The sequence below is a fragment of the Oreochromis niloticus genome, linkage group LG8 (genome assembly GCF_001858045.2).
Source record: "Oreochromis niloticus isolate F11D_XX linkage group LG8, O_niloticus_UMD_NMBU, whole genome shotgun sequence".
Lineage (NCBI taxonomy): Eukaryota > Metazoa > Chordata > Actinopteri > Cichliformes > Cichlidae > Oreochromis > Oreochromis niloticus.
The window spans coordinates 2,534,882-2,549,322 of NC_031973.2; the positions used below are offsets into that span (position 1 = coordinate 2,534,882).

The window sequence follows — 14,441 nt, forward strand, 5'->3', positions numbered from 1 at the left end:
GTCTGCCTGTTAAAACTTTATTTCCAGTGTTTCACAGTTTGAATAAATAAAGGTTTCATATTCAGTTTTCACCTCAGACAGGTAAAAACGACTTTAATGCTACTTCCGCCTGTGACGTGAGGACTGCTGTTCCCAGCAGTCTTTGCAGCTGCGCACACGTGGTGGAGCGGCGGACGGAGGCATCATGGCGGTGTTTATGGACCTGAACGTGCCGTTTCTCCCGGACAGGAGCGACCTGCGCAGCGTCGTAGAGACGGCGGCTCACCGTGAGTGTCCGCGGCCGCAGACAACGCTCTGTGCGCCGGCCTGCCGCTGCTGAGCCCGGGGACGTAACGCTGCTGGCTCCCGAAGCAGCAGCTTTAAAAATGACTGTTTTTTGAATGGAGTCTGGTGGAAAACTTTGTGCCTGCTCTCTGAGCTGCTGCTGAAACTTCACTTACAGGACCATCTCAGGTCAGATCTCTCAGAGGGCAAGCAAGAAGTTTTCCACCAGACTCCATTTAAAAAACTGTCATTTTAAGGTTTCTCCGCGGTTTGCAGAAATGTAAACAAAAGTCTGTACTCTCGTATTCCTCAGAGACTGATGATTTTAATTATGTGTTCACAGTTGTTCCAAGCCAGAGCCGTAACACACTGAACTAAGTGACATAATACAGCTTAGAACAAACAGCTCTATAAACAATTACACACAGTAAATATATAAGTGTTAACACTGAGCTGCCCTCTTGTCCTGCTGACTTCGTTCCTCTGTGTGTGCAGATAGTGAGGCTCTAACTATTACAGTGTTTACAGTGTGTTAGATGGAGGAGTTATACAGGGAGATGGACACGGGCAGGAATGACTTCCGGTGTCGTTCAGTGGTGCATCATGGGTAATCTCAGTCTCTCACTGAGCGTGCTCCTGTGATTGGCCAGTAGAGCAGGGTGATATGACCAAAAATATTTATCACGATATACATTTGAAAATTTGAGATAACAATATAACTGACGATATAATTGACACTAGACAAAATACTTTACAACTCCGCAACTTTATTAGTACAAAATCCCCATCAATGTATTTTCACTTAAACAAGCAGCTGTTTTTTTATGTGCATTAAAGTTATATAAAAATTTAACAGTGCAAATGCAAATTCCTTGCTAAAAGTTTAACCAAAAGGCATTTCTAGTGGAAACTGGCGACATATCCTCAACATAACCATGTATAATATCCACAAACCTTAAAAAGAGGTTATACACACACAATACGGTAATATTATGTTGAAGCACAGTACGTATCACTCCGCCAGGCTCCTGCCTACGATAGCCGTAATGCTCCGACAATCCATCAAGCGGTGCGGCTTCGTAGCTTAACAAAGTCCTACTAAAACATTTAACAGATTTTCGAGCGCCGTGTACCACGTGTACCGCCGAGGTCAGTAAGCACAACCAGAATTCATACATAACGCGAGATTATAAGGGGCACTGTCGATTTTCAGAAAAATCAAAGGATTGATTTTAAGTGTGCCGTATTTTCCAAAAAACAGGGCAATAACGACGGCCCGCTAGCATGCGCTACCAAAAATAGTGCTTTGTTGTGTATCTGACGGACGAAAGCTAAACCAGTTCCACACCACTGACGTTGCAGCATTTTTACAAACCAGTTCTGGTTCATCTGTTTCACTCAACGATCCGCTTTCGCCCTTCTCATTCTCCGTTGCCGCCATGCTTTTTCCGCCATATGGCCCAGCCCTATTGGCCAGCATGTCATGGAGTGGGTGGGAGGTATTGTCCAGTATTGTCTTTATTTTGGACAACATCCATCTCTCAGACACCACCCTAAGGGAGTCCAGCTCCATCCCCACAACATTACTGGCCTTGTGATCAGTTTATTGAGTCTGTTGGCATCAGCAACCCTCAACCTGCTGTCCCAGCATGCAGCAGCACAGTGGATAGCACTGACCATAACAGACTCATAGAAACTCCTGAGCATTGTCCGACAGATGTTGAAGGACCTCAGAGACGACTCCGGGACTGCCTGTAGAGGGCAGTGGTGTTTTTAACCCAGTCCAGTTTATTATCTATGTGCACTCTGAGGTATTTATAGTCCTCCACAACATCCTCATCCTGGATTGAAACAGGGGTCACAGGTTTCCTGGCCCTCCTAAAGTCCACAATCAGTTCTTTGGTCTTTGCCACATTGAGCTGCAGATGATTCTGCGTGACGTGACAAAGGAGTCGACCACAGCCCGGTACTCTGACTCATCACCCTCACTGATGCATCCAACCACCGCAGAGTCATCAGAATCTTCTGAAGATGGAGGTCAGTGGCTGAAGTCTGTGGTGTGGAGGGGGAGAGGACGGTCCCTTGTGGTGCCCCTGTGTTGCTGATCACCTTGTCAGACACACACTGTGGAAGACGCACACATTGTGGTCTTCCTGTTAGGTAACAACAATCCAGGACACCAGAGAAGCATCCACCTGCATCGCTGTTAGCTCATCACCCAGGAGGCTCGGCCTGATGGTCCTCGCCGGCTGGTCCAGCAGACCTGGCTGAGTGGAGTCTTCTCGTTTGTCTCTGAACCTGGTTGTGAGTGAAAGTGACAGGTGTGGGAGGGGTATGGCTGTGGACTGCAGGCTGACTGCAGGTAAGGCTATAGCGGGAGGCGCTTTACCTGCAGTGTAAATCTGGTGAACAACACATTCACTCCTTACCTCTGCCCTCACCCTCCTCTGCTCTCTCATGCTGTTCTGCTTCCTCCTGTAAATGTCCTTATCCTCTCTGATCTCGTCTCTCAGTAACACCTGAACCAGTCTCACCTCTTCTCTGATGCCCTCCTCCTGTCATTGAGGAGGGTTTGATGTCTTCAGCCTCTCATGGTCACTTTATTATCAGTGAAACATCCTGTCAGTCAAGTTTAAGTGATCAGATTTGCACCCAAAACAACAAACAACAGCCAAACCAGACTCCATTCAAAAATCAGCAATTTTTAATGGTTTTACGAGTTCAGTTAAAACAAAATGGAAAACATCCATCCATCCATCCATTCGCTTCCGCTTATCCTTTTCAGGGTCGCAAGCTGTGGGGATAGGTACATCAGCCGTGTCCATGGTTACAGGATTATAATCTGAAGGGTGACAACCTGATTCATGGTTTGGTGTGTGTGGAAAACAAAATGGAAAACATGTAACGAAGAAATCCGAGTCAGCTTCAAGTAAACAAACAGAACATCTGAAGGTGCAGATGTAATCTGTGAGCAGCGTTTACACCAGACTCCATTCAAAAAACTGGCCGTTTTAGAGGTTCCTCTTGCTGTGAGCGTGTCAGTGACCTTTATCCATCTGTCAGTGATTATCAGCCGCCTCCCGCTCTGATGCGTTGCATCGCACGGTGAAAACCTTCCAGCCCTCACACGTGTTTCTGTCCTCCTGTAGTCGGATTCTCCACCATCGCACTCAACTACGTGTTTGAGCCCACAGCTAAGAAGAAACAGGTGAGTGCACCTGCTGCGCTGCGTTCAGGAACAGCACAGAAACCGTGGGATTAATATTCAGGTTGAACCTGTCTGATTAGCAATCAATAAATAAAACATCGGTGGCTAGTTTTTAACAAAAAGCATCCGTAGCTTCAGACTTTTATTTTGTAAGTCTCCGTGTCCTTCCTGCAGGAGATCCCCACCCCGACTCCTATCAACGAACTGATCGATCAGCTGCCCATGGTGCAGGGTCGGTCTCGTCCAATCAGAGTGCTGAACAGGCTGACGGTGTTGATGTCAGACGCGAGTCACTTTGTGAGTTCTGTAAACTCTGACGTTTCATAAATCTGTCAACTCATCGATCACGTCTTCATAATCAATCTGTAAGGCAGGGTGCTGAGGGGGCGGGGCCTCTGTCAGCTGTAAAGTACATTTTATATATCTGTATTACAGATTACAGGATTACAGATTACAGAATTACTTGAGTGGTTTGGGGCGACTGTGGTTGTGATTTGTGCTAAAATTGAATTAAAGAGATTCCAGAGGATTCCAGATTACATCAGCCGTGTCCATGGTTACAGGATTATAATCTGAAGGGTGACAACCTCATTCATGGTTTGGTGTGTGTGTGTGTGTGTGTGTGTGTGTGTGTGTGTGTGTGTTTTCAGAGGCCGAACGCTCCGGAGTACCGTTGCTTTGACCTGCTCGCTGTCCAGCCGACCTCAGAGAAACTTTTCCACGTGAGCTTCACTGACATGCAAACACTGCGCTGCATTCACTGACTGCAGGACTTTCTGCTTCTTCAGCTTTATTTCCACACTTTTAAAATAAATCTGGCTTTTCCTGCTGCACCTGAACACTGCGTAAAAATAACACTGCTGTGTGGTAACACACACACACACACACACACACACACACACACACACACAAACACACACAAAATATTCACACATCAGACACATGATTAGATGCTCAGTTCCAAAACCTCTCATATGTATGTAATGTAACCCTGTGTGTGTGTCTGTGTGTATGTGTGCAGGCAGCCTGCATGGTTTATGACATCGACATCATCTGTGTGCCGATGACGGAGAAACTTCCCTTCTTCTTCAAGAGAGCGCCGATCAACGGGGTGACCGAGCATCGTGACCCAGATTATTACTGCGACCGTCACGTGACTGTTTATTAATGTGTGTGTGGGTGTGTGTGTGTGTGTGTGTGTGTAGGCCATAGACAGAGGTGTGGTGTTCGAGGTGTCGTACTCTGCAGCCATCAGAGACTCCACCATGAGGCGCTACACCATCGCCAACGCCGTCAGTCTGATGGAGAGCTGCAAAGGAAAGGTGGTGCTGTTTCTCCAACGCTTCCTGTACCAACGACTCAACTTCCTGTCACGTGACTAAAGTGTGTTTGTGTTTTTTTCAGAGTGTGATTCTGTCCAGTGCAGCTCAGAAGGTCAGTGATCTGTGACTGTATTGATCGCTGATTGATTGGTGGCTGTGCTCAGCACGCTGATTTTTGTTTGCAGGCTCTCGAGCTCAGAGGACCGTATGATGTCACCAACCTGTATCCTTCATCAGTACTACTGCGTGTGTTATTGTGTGTTTTACTACAGTAGTACTGTGTGTGTGTTACTACAGTAGTACTGTGTGTGTGTTACTATGTGTGTTACTATATGGGTTGATATGGGCGCAACATGCTGCCGTAATCACAGTGTTATTATCCTAATTAGAAATGTGGTTACTCTATGAAATGATCTCTTGGTTGCATCTGGTCATAGATCCAATAATCTTATGCTTACTACAGTAGTACTGTGTGTGTGTTACTGTGTGTGTTACTGCAGTGTTACTGCAGTGTTACTGTGTGTGTTACTGCAGTAGTACTGTGTGTTTTACTGCAGTAGTACTGTGTGTTTTACTGCAGTAGTACTGCGTGTGTTACTACAGTAGTACTGTGTGTGTTACTGTGTGTGTTACTGTGTGTGTTACTGCAGTAGTACTGCGTGTGTTACTGCAGTAGTACTGTGTGTGTTACTGTGTGTTTTACTGCAGTAGTACTGCGTGTGTTACTGCAGTAGTACTGCTTGTGTTACTACAGTAGTACTGCGTGTGTTACTGTGTGTGTTACTGCAGTAGTACTGCTTGTGTTACTACAGTAGTACTGCGTGTGTTACTGTGTGTGTTACTGCAGTAGTACTGCTTGTGTTACTACAGTAGTACTGCGTGTGTTACTGTGTGTTTTACTCCAGTAGTACTGTGTGTGTTACTGCAGTAGTACTGTGTGTGTTACTACTGTAGTATTGCGTGTATTACTGTGTGTGTTACTACAGTAGTACTGTGTGTGTGTTACTGTGTGTGTTACTGCAGTGTTACTGTGTGTGTTACTGTGTGTGTTACTGCAGTAGTACTGCGTGTGTTACTACAGTAGTACTGCGTGTGTTACTGTGTGTTTTACTGCAGTAATACTGCTTGTGTTACTACTGTAGTATTGCGTGTATTACTGTGTGTGTTACTACTGTAGTATTGCGTGTATTACTGTGTGTGTTACTACAGTAGTACTGTGTGTGTGTTACTGTGTGTGTTACTGCAGTGTTACTGCAGTGTTACTGCGTGTGTTACTACAGTAGTACTGCGTGTGTTACTACAGTAGTACTGCGTGTGTTACTGTGTGTTTTACTCCAGTAGTACTGCGTGTGTTACTGCAGTAGTACTGCGTGTGTTACTGTGTGTGTTACTACAGTAGTACTGTGTGTGTTACTACTGTAGTATTGCGTGTATTACTGTGTGTGTTACTACAGTAGTACTGTGTGTGTGTTACTGTGTGTGTTACTGCAGTGTTACTGTGTGTGTTACTGTGTGTGTTACTACAGTAGTACTGTGTGTGTGTTACTGTGTGTTACTGTGTGTGTTACTGTGTGTGTTACTGCAGTAGTACTGCGTGTGTTACTGCAGTAGTACTGCGTGTGTTACTGTGTGTTTTACTGCAGTAATACTGCTTGTGTTACTACTGTAGTATTGCGTGTATTACTGTGTGTGTTACTACAGTAGTACTGTGTGTGTGTTACTGTGTGTGTTACTGTGTGTTTTACTGCAGTAGTACTGCGTGTGTTACTGCAGTAGTACTGTGTGTGTGTTACTGTGTGTGTTACTACAGTAGTACTGTGTGTGTTTTACTGTGTGTGTTACTGCAGTGTTACTGTGTGTGTTACTGCAGTGTTACTGTGTGTGTTACTGCAGTAGTACTGTGTGTGTTACTGTGTGTTTTACTGCAGTAGTACTGCGTGTGTTACTACAGTAGTACTGTGTGTGTTACTGTGTGTGTTACTGCAGTAGTACTGCGTGTGTTACTGCAGTAGTACTGTGTGTGTTACTGCAGTAGTACTGTGTGTGTTACTGTGTGTTTTACTGCAGTAGTACTGCGTGTGTTACTGCAGTAGTACTGCGTGTGTTACTGTGTGTTTTACTGCAGTAATACTGCTTGTGTTACTACTGTAGTATTGCGTGTATTACTGTGTGTGTTACTACAGTAGTACTGTGTGTGTGTTACTGTGTGTGTTACTGTGTGTTTTACTGCAGTAGTACTGCGTGTGTTACTGCAGTAGTACTGTGTGTGTGTTACTGTGTGTGTTACTACAGTAGTACTGTGTGTGTTTTACTGTGTGTGTTACTGCAGTGTTACTGTGTGTGTTACTGCAGTAGTACTGTGTGTGTTACTGTGTGTTTTACTGCAGTAGTACTGCGTGTGTTACTACAGTAGTACTGTGTGTGTTACTGTGTGTGTTACTGCAGTAGTACTGCGTGTGTTACTGCAGTAGTACTGTGTGTGTTACTGCAGTAGTACTGTGTGTGTTACTGTGTGTTTTACTGCAGTAGTACTGTGTGTGTTACTGTGTGTTTTACTGCAGTAGTACTGCGTGTGTTACTGCAGTAGTACTGTGTGTGTTACTGTGTGTTTTACTGCAGTAGTACTGCGTGTGTTACTACAGTAGTACTTTGTGTGTTACTGTGTGTGTTACTGTGTGTGATACTGTGTGTGTTACTGCAGTAGTACTGCGTGTGTTACTACAGTAGTACTGCGTGTGTTACTGTGTGTGTTACTGTGTGTGTTACTGCAGTAGTACTGCGTGTGTTACTGCAGTAGTACTGTGTGTGTTACTGCAGTAGTACTGTGTGTGTTACTGTGTGTTTTACTGCAGTAGTACTGCGTGTGTTACTGCAGTAGTACTGCGTGTGTTACTGTGTGTTTTACTGCAGTAATACTGCTTGTGTTACTACTGTAGTATTGCGTGTATTACTGTGTGTGTTACTACAGTAGTACTGTGTGTGTGTTACTGTGTGTGTTACTGTGTGTTTTACTGCAGTAGTACTGCGTGTGTTACTGCAGTAGTACTGTGTGTGTATTACTGTGTGTGTTACTACAGTAGTACTGTGTGTGTTTTACTGTGTGTGTTACTGCAGTGTTACTGTGTGTGTTACTGCAGTAGTACTGTGTGTGTTACTGTGTGTTTTACTGCAGTAGTACTGCGTGTGTTACTACAGTAGTACTGTGTGTGTTACTGCGTGTGTTACTGCAGTAGTACTGCGTGTGTTACTGCAGTAGTACTGCGTGTGTTACTGCAGTAGTACTGTGTGTGTTACTGCAGTAGTACTGTGTGTGTTACTGTGTGTTTTACTGCAGTAGTACTGCGTGTGTTACTACAGTAGTACTGTGTGTGTTACTGTGTGTGTTACTGCAGTAGTACTGCGTGTGTTACTGCAGTAGTACTGCGTGTGTTACTGCAGTAGTACTGTGTGTGTTACTGCAGTAGTACTGTGTGTGTTACTGTGTGTTTTACTGCAGTAGTACTGCGTGTGTTACTGCAGTAGTACTGTGTGTGTTACTGTGTGTTTTACTGCAGTAGTACTGCGTGTGTTACTGCAGTAGTACTGCGTGTGTTACTGCAGTAGTACTGTGTGTGTTACTGCAGTAGTACTGTGTGTGTTACTGTGTGTTTTACTGCAGTAGTACTGCGTGTGTTACTGCAGTAGTACTGTGTGTGTTACTGTGTGTTTTACTGCAGTAGTACTGCGTGTGTTACTACAGTAGTACTTTGTGTGTTACTGTGTGTGATACTGTGTGTGTTACTGCAGTAGTACTGCGTGTGTTACTACAGTAGTACTGCGTGTGTTACTGTGTGTGTTACTGCAGTAGTACTGCGTGTGTTACTGCAGTAGTACTGTGTGTGTTACTGCAGTAGTACTGTGTGTGTTACTGTGTGTGTTACTGTAGTAGTACTGCGTGTGTTACTACAGTAGTACTGTGTGTGTTACTGTTTGTGTTACTGCAGTAGTACTGTGTGTGTTACTGTGTGTGTTACTGCAGTAATACTGCTTGTGTTACTACTGTAGTATTGCGTGTATTACTGTGTGTGTTAATACAGTAGTACTGTGTGTGTGTTACTGTGTGTGTTACTGCAGTGTTACTGTGTGTGTTATTACAGTAGTACTGCGTGTGTTACTACAGTAGTACTGCGTGTGTTACTGTGTGTTTTACTCCAGTAGTACTGTGTGTGTTACTGCAGTAGTACTGCGTGTGTTACTACAGTAGTACTGCGTGTGTTACTGTGTGTGTTACTACAGTAGTACTGTGTGTGTTACTGCAGTAGTACTGCGTGTGTTACTACAGTAGTACTGCGTGTGTTACTGTGTGTTTTACTGCAGTAATATTGCTTGTGTTACTACTGTAGTATTGCGTGTATTACTGTGTGTGTTACTACAGTAGTACTGTGTGTGTGTGTTACTGTGTGTGTTACTGTGTGTTTTACTGCAGTAGTACTGCGTGTGTTACTGCAGTAGTACTGTGTGTGTTTTACTGTGTGTGTTACTGCAGTGTTACTGTGTGTGTTACTGTGTGTGTTACTGCAGTAGTACTGTGTGTGTTACTGTGTGTGTTACTGCAGTAGTACTGCGTGTGTTACTACAGTAGTACTGTGTGTGTTACTGTGTGTGTTACTGCAGTAGTACTGCGTGTGTTACTACAGTAGTACTGTGTGTGTTACTGCAGTAGTACTGTGTGTGTTACTGTGTGTTTTACTGCAGTAGTACTGCGTGTGTTACTGCAGTAGTACTGTGTGTGTTACTGTGTGTGTTACTGTGTGTGATACTGTGTGTGTTACTGCAGTAGTACTGCGTGTGTTACTGCAGTAGTACTGTGTGTGTTACTGTGTGTGTTACTGCAGTAGTACTGTGTGTGTTACTGCAGTAGTACTGTGTGTGTGTTACTGCGTGTGTTACTGCAGTAGTACTGTGTGTGTTACTGCAGTAGTACTGTGTGTGTTACTGTGTGTGTTACTGCAGTAGTACTGCGTGTGTTACTACAGTAGTACTGTGTGTGTTACTGTTTGTGTTACTGCAGTAGTACTGTGTGTGTTACTGTGTGTGTTACTGCAGTAGTACTGTGTGTGTTACTGTTTGTTTTACTACAGTAGTACTGCGTGTGTTACTGCAGTAGTACTGCGTGTGTTACTACAGTTGTACTGTGTGTGTTACTGTGTGTGTTACTGCAGTAGTACTGCGTGTTACTACAGTAGTACTGTGTGTGTTACTGCAGTAGTACTGTGTGTGTTACTGTGTTTTACTGCAGTAGTACTGCGTGTTTTACTGCAGTAGTACTGCGTGTGTTACTGCAGTAGTACTGTGTGTGTTACTGTGTGTGATACTGTGTGTGTTACTGCAGTAGTACTGTGTGTGTTACTGCAGTAGTACTGCGTGTGTTACTGCAGTAGTACTGTGTGTGTTACTGTGTGTGTTACTGCAGTAGTACTGCGTGTGTTACTGCAGTAGTACTGTGTGTGTTACTGCAGTAGTACTGTGTGTGTTACTGCAGTAGTACTGTGTGTGTTACTGTGTGTGTTACTGCAGTAGTACTGCGTGTGTTACTACAGTAGTACTGTGTGTGTTACTGTTTGTGTTACTGCAGTAGTACTGTGTGTGTTACTGTGTGTGTTACTGCAGTAGTACTGTGTGTATTACTGTTTGTTTTACTACAGTAGTACTGCGTGTGTTACTGCAGTAGTACTGTGTGTGTTACTGTGTGTGTTACTGCAGTAGTGTAGTGTGTGTTACTGTTTGTTTTACTACAGTAGTACTGCGTGTGTTACTGTGTGTGTTACTGTTTGTGTTACTACAGTAGTACTGCGTGTGTTACTGCAGTAGTACTGTGTGTGTTACTGTTTGTGTTACTGCAGTAGTACTGCGTGTGTTACTTCAGTAGTACTGTGTGTGTTACTGCAGTAGTACTGCGTGTGTTACTGTGTGTGTTACTGCAGTAGTACTGCGTGTGTTACTGTTTGTTTTACTACAGTAGTACTGTGTGTGTTACTGTGTGTGTTACTGCAGTAGTAATGCGTGTGTTACTGTGTGTGTTACTACAGTAGTACTGTGTGTGATGCTGTGTGTGTTACTGCAGTAGTACTGCTTGTGTTACTGCAGTAGCACTGCGTGTGTTACTACAGTAGTACTGCGTGTGTTACTGCGTGTGTTACTACAGTAGTACTGTGTGTGTTACTGTGTGTGATACTGTGTGTGTTACTGCAGTAGTACTGCATGTGTTACTGCAGTAGTACTGTGTGTATTACTGTGTGTATTACTGCAGTAGTACTGCGTGTGTTACTGCAGTAGTACTGTGTGTATTACTGTGTGTGTTACTGTGTGTGTTACTACAGTAGTACTGTGTGTGTTACTGTGTGTGTTACTGCAGTAGTACTGTGTGTGTTACTGTGTGTGTTACTACAGTAGTACTGTGTGTATTACTGTGTGTGTTACTGTGTGTGTTACTGCAGTAGTACTGCATGTGTTACTGCGTGTGTTACTACAGTAGTACTGTGTGTGTTACTGTGTGTGATACTGTGTGTGTTACTGCAGTAGTACTGCATGTGTTACTGCAGTAGTACTGTGTGTATTACTGTGTGTATTACTGCAGTAGTACTGCGTGTGTTACTGCAGTAGTACTGTGTGTATTACTGTGTGTGTTACTGTGTGTGTTACTACAGTAGTACTGTGTGTGTTACTGTGTGTGTTACTGCAGTAGTAATGCGTGTGTTACTGTGTGTGTTACTACAGTAGTACTGTGTGTGATGCTGTGTGTGTTACTGCAGTAGTACTGCTTGTGTTACTGCAGTAGCACTGCGTGTGTTACTACAGTAGTACTGCGTGTGTTACTGCGTGTGTTACTACAGTAGTACTGTGTGTGTTACTGTGTGTGATACTGTGTGTGTTACTGCAGTAGTACTGCATGTGTTACTGCAGTAGTACTGTGTGTATTACTGTGTGTATTACTGCAGTAGTACTGCGTGTGTTACTGCAGTAGTACTGTGTGTATTACTGTGTGTGTTACTGTGTGTGTTACTACAGTAGTACTGTGTGTGTTACTGTGTGTGTTACTGCAGTAGTACTGTGTGTGTTACTGTGTGTGTTACTACAGTAGTACTGTGTGTATTACTGTGTGTGTTACTGTGTGTGTTACTGCAGTAGTACTGCATGTGTTACTGCAGTAGTACTGTGTGTATTACTGTGTGTATTACTGCAGTAGTACTGCGTGTTACTGCAGTAGTACTGTGTGTGTTACTGTGTGTGTTACTGTGTGTGATACTGTGTGTGTTACTGCAGTAGTACTGCGTGTGTTACTGCACTAGTACTGTGTGTGTTACTGTGTGTGTTACTACAGTAGTACTGTGTGTATTACTGTGTGTGTTACTGTGTGTGTTACTGCAGTAGTACTGCGTGTGTTACTGTGTGTTTTACTGCAGTAGTACTGCAGTACTACTGCGTGTGGCGTTGTGGTCCTGATGCTCCTCCTCAGAGCTCTGCTGTTCGGTTTGTCAGACGGAGACGCCAAAGAAGCCGTTTCGTCCACCTGCAGAGCCGCTCTGCTGCATGCAGGTGAGCGCCCAGTGCTGCATCTGCACCTGTGAGCGAGCACGAACCCTCTCAGGAAACACTTTGTTCGTTTGTTTGTGGTCAGAAACCAGGAGGACAGCCAGCGGGATCATCTACACCACGAGGAGCCAGCGGGAGGCGCCACAGGGCTCAGAAGACGGTAGGTTTGAGTCCAGTCATCTTTACAGACGTTACAGATGTTTGTGCTGTGTGGCGATTGAGCTGCAGTGGAATAAAGTGATGATGAGCGAATCAAACACACCGTCAGGTTTATATTACTGGATTGTCATTTATGCTTAGAAATATCTACTCATATATGCTTAGAGTTTTATAATCAATGTCATGTTGGTAGAGGTTTGATCCTTAGGAGTCTGCAAAGACTGTGTGTGCATTCCAGAGTGTTCTGGCATACACACTCACATCCTAGGGTCATGGGAAGAGGTCGTATCTTTTCTTGCTGATATATGGTATAGCCAATACATCTATATCTGTTTTAGTTTAAGTACCTTTTGTTTAGATGAACTGCTGGACTCCCAGACCAGCAGGTTTAGGGAAGTCGTTTATGGGGTCACATTCTGACACACACACACACGCACGCACGCACACAGACGGTACTCTTCGTTCACATGTGTACCTATAATGAGCCTATGCATAGTCATGTAACCACAATAAAAAGAGTGCTACAGGGAACCTGGCTGAGAGTCTGACGGAGGTCAGGTCTCCCTCATGCATGAGTAACACAAAGAACTTTGCCTGCTTGTGTCTTGCTTTTTGCTGTGTAGTAGAATTGTCCTGAACGTTCCAGCGAATAGGTTTATGCTACAAACCTATCACACACCTCTTGAAACAGTTCCTGGCTGATATCGGACATGTCTGTGTGCTGGATGTACGTCCTGAATGTCACCTGGATGTTGGAATTTTTACATGAACCTTTATTTAAACACTCTTCCTGAAGAAGTGATCTGAGCCGGCTGCAGCGGGACTCGGGGTCATTTTTTCTCCACAGACAGTCGTCTCTAAGCCCGTGTGACTGAAGCTTCAGTCCAACACTGACCGACAGCTGAACGTCATGTGATCAGTAGCCAGGTCTGCACAACCTCAATAGCAGCATAAGAGGAAATGACCCCGGCCCTGTCCTCTGCACACGAGCTGATGTCAGTCACTCTGAATAAAACAAACGTCTGTTTTCTAAAGTTTGATCATTCTGCAGTCAGAAAGGAAGACATGTCCAGGATGTGTTCTTTGGATGGCCACTTCTGAATGTTCCAGCGTGTAGTAACCATGGACAACATAACCGGAACACAGAGTGGGGTCCTGTGTACCACCGAGTGGGCTTCAGAGTATTGATTGTAAATTGTGTCATCAGTGCTGAAGATAAGCAGGTAACTGACCAGGTGTGTTTCTACCTGAACAGGTGAAACTCCAGCAGCCAAGAGAGCCAAACCAACGTGACCGCGAGAATGACCGACAGTGGTGGAGGGCGGGGCAGACAGCAGAGGAGGGCGGTGCCGACTCCAGTTTCTTCTCCTGCCTCTTTTTTCCAAACTGTTGATGGTTTTTTGTTGTTTCTGCTGACAGTTTAAAGCAAATTCTGAGTTTAATAAACAGTTTGAAGAATTCACGTGTCTCTCTTTGTGCAGCAGGGCCTCTGCTACCATCCTCTGTGCTCCCCAACAATTCAAACAAAATGTCCATTCATGTGCAGATGAAACTGGTTTTTATTTACAATCATATGGAAATTTGCACTGTGCAGCTCTGTGAGGACCAAACTGTTACTCAGAAGCTTGTAGAAGCTCCTTTATCATCAGGATGTTGCATTAATGGTTTGCTGTGGTTCACTCAGCGTTGCTTCGTCTCATCGAAGTTTGCAGCGTTCATTCATGCACAGCTCTCTGAGGTCTGACTGGACCGTAGCAGCAGCTCTGTTCTTTTCTTTTGGGTCATCGTCCTGTTGATGACCCGGTTTGGTCCAAGCGTCAGCTGTGGGACAGACGGCCTCCGACTGCAGAATACTTTGGTGTGCAGAGGAGTTCGCGCTCCTCTCAGATCATCATCCACCGTGCTGGCAGCTCGTG

General features: G+C 44.6%; 1 protein-coding gene across 1 annotated transcript; it reads left to right on the plus strand.

The window, feature by feature from the left end:
- The first annotated feature begins 57 nt into the window (after nucleotides 1-57).
- On the plus strand, nucleotides 58-13,985 carry rpp30 (ribonuclease P/MRP 30 subunit). The gene is made up of 11 exons (XM_019362409.2): nucleotides 58-266; nucleotides 3,414-3,472; nucleotides 3,647-3,769; nucleotides 4,123-4,194; nucleotides 4,494-4,583; nucleotides 4,678-4,794; nucleotides 4,877-4,906; nucleotides 4,980-5,017; nucleotides 12,290-12,369; nucleotides 12,452-12,526; nucleotides 13,781-13,985. The coding sequence occupies exons 1-11, from the start codon at nucleotides 185-187 to the stop codon at nucleotides 13,816-13,818; spliced, it is 804 nt and encodes a 267-aa protein (XP_019217954.1). The 5' UTR covers nucleotides 58-184; the 3' UTR covers nucleotides 13,819-13,985.
- Nucleotides 13,986-14,441: the final 456 nt, after the last annotated feature.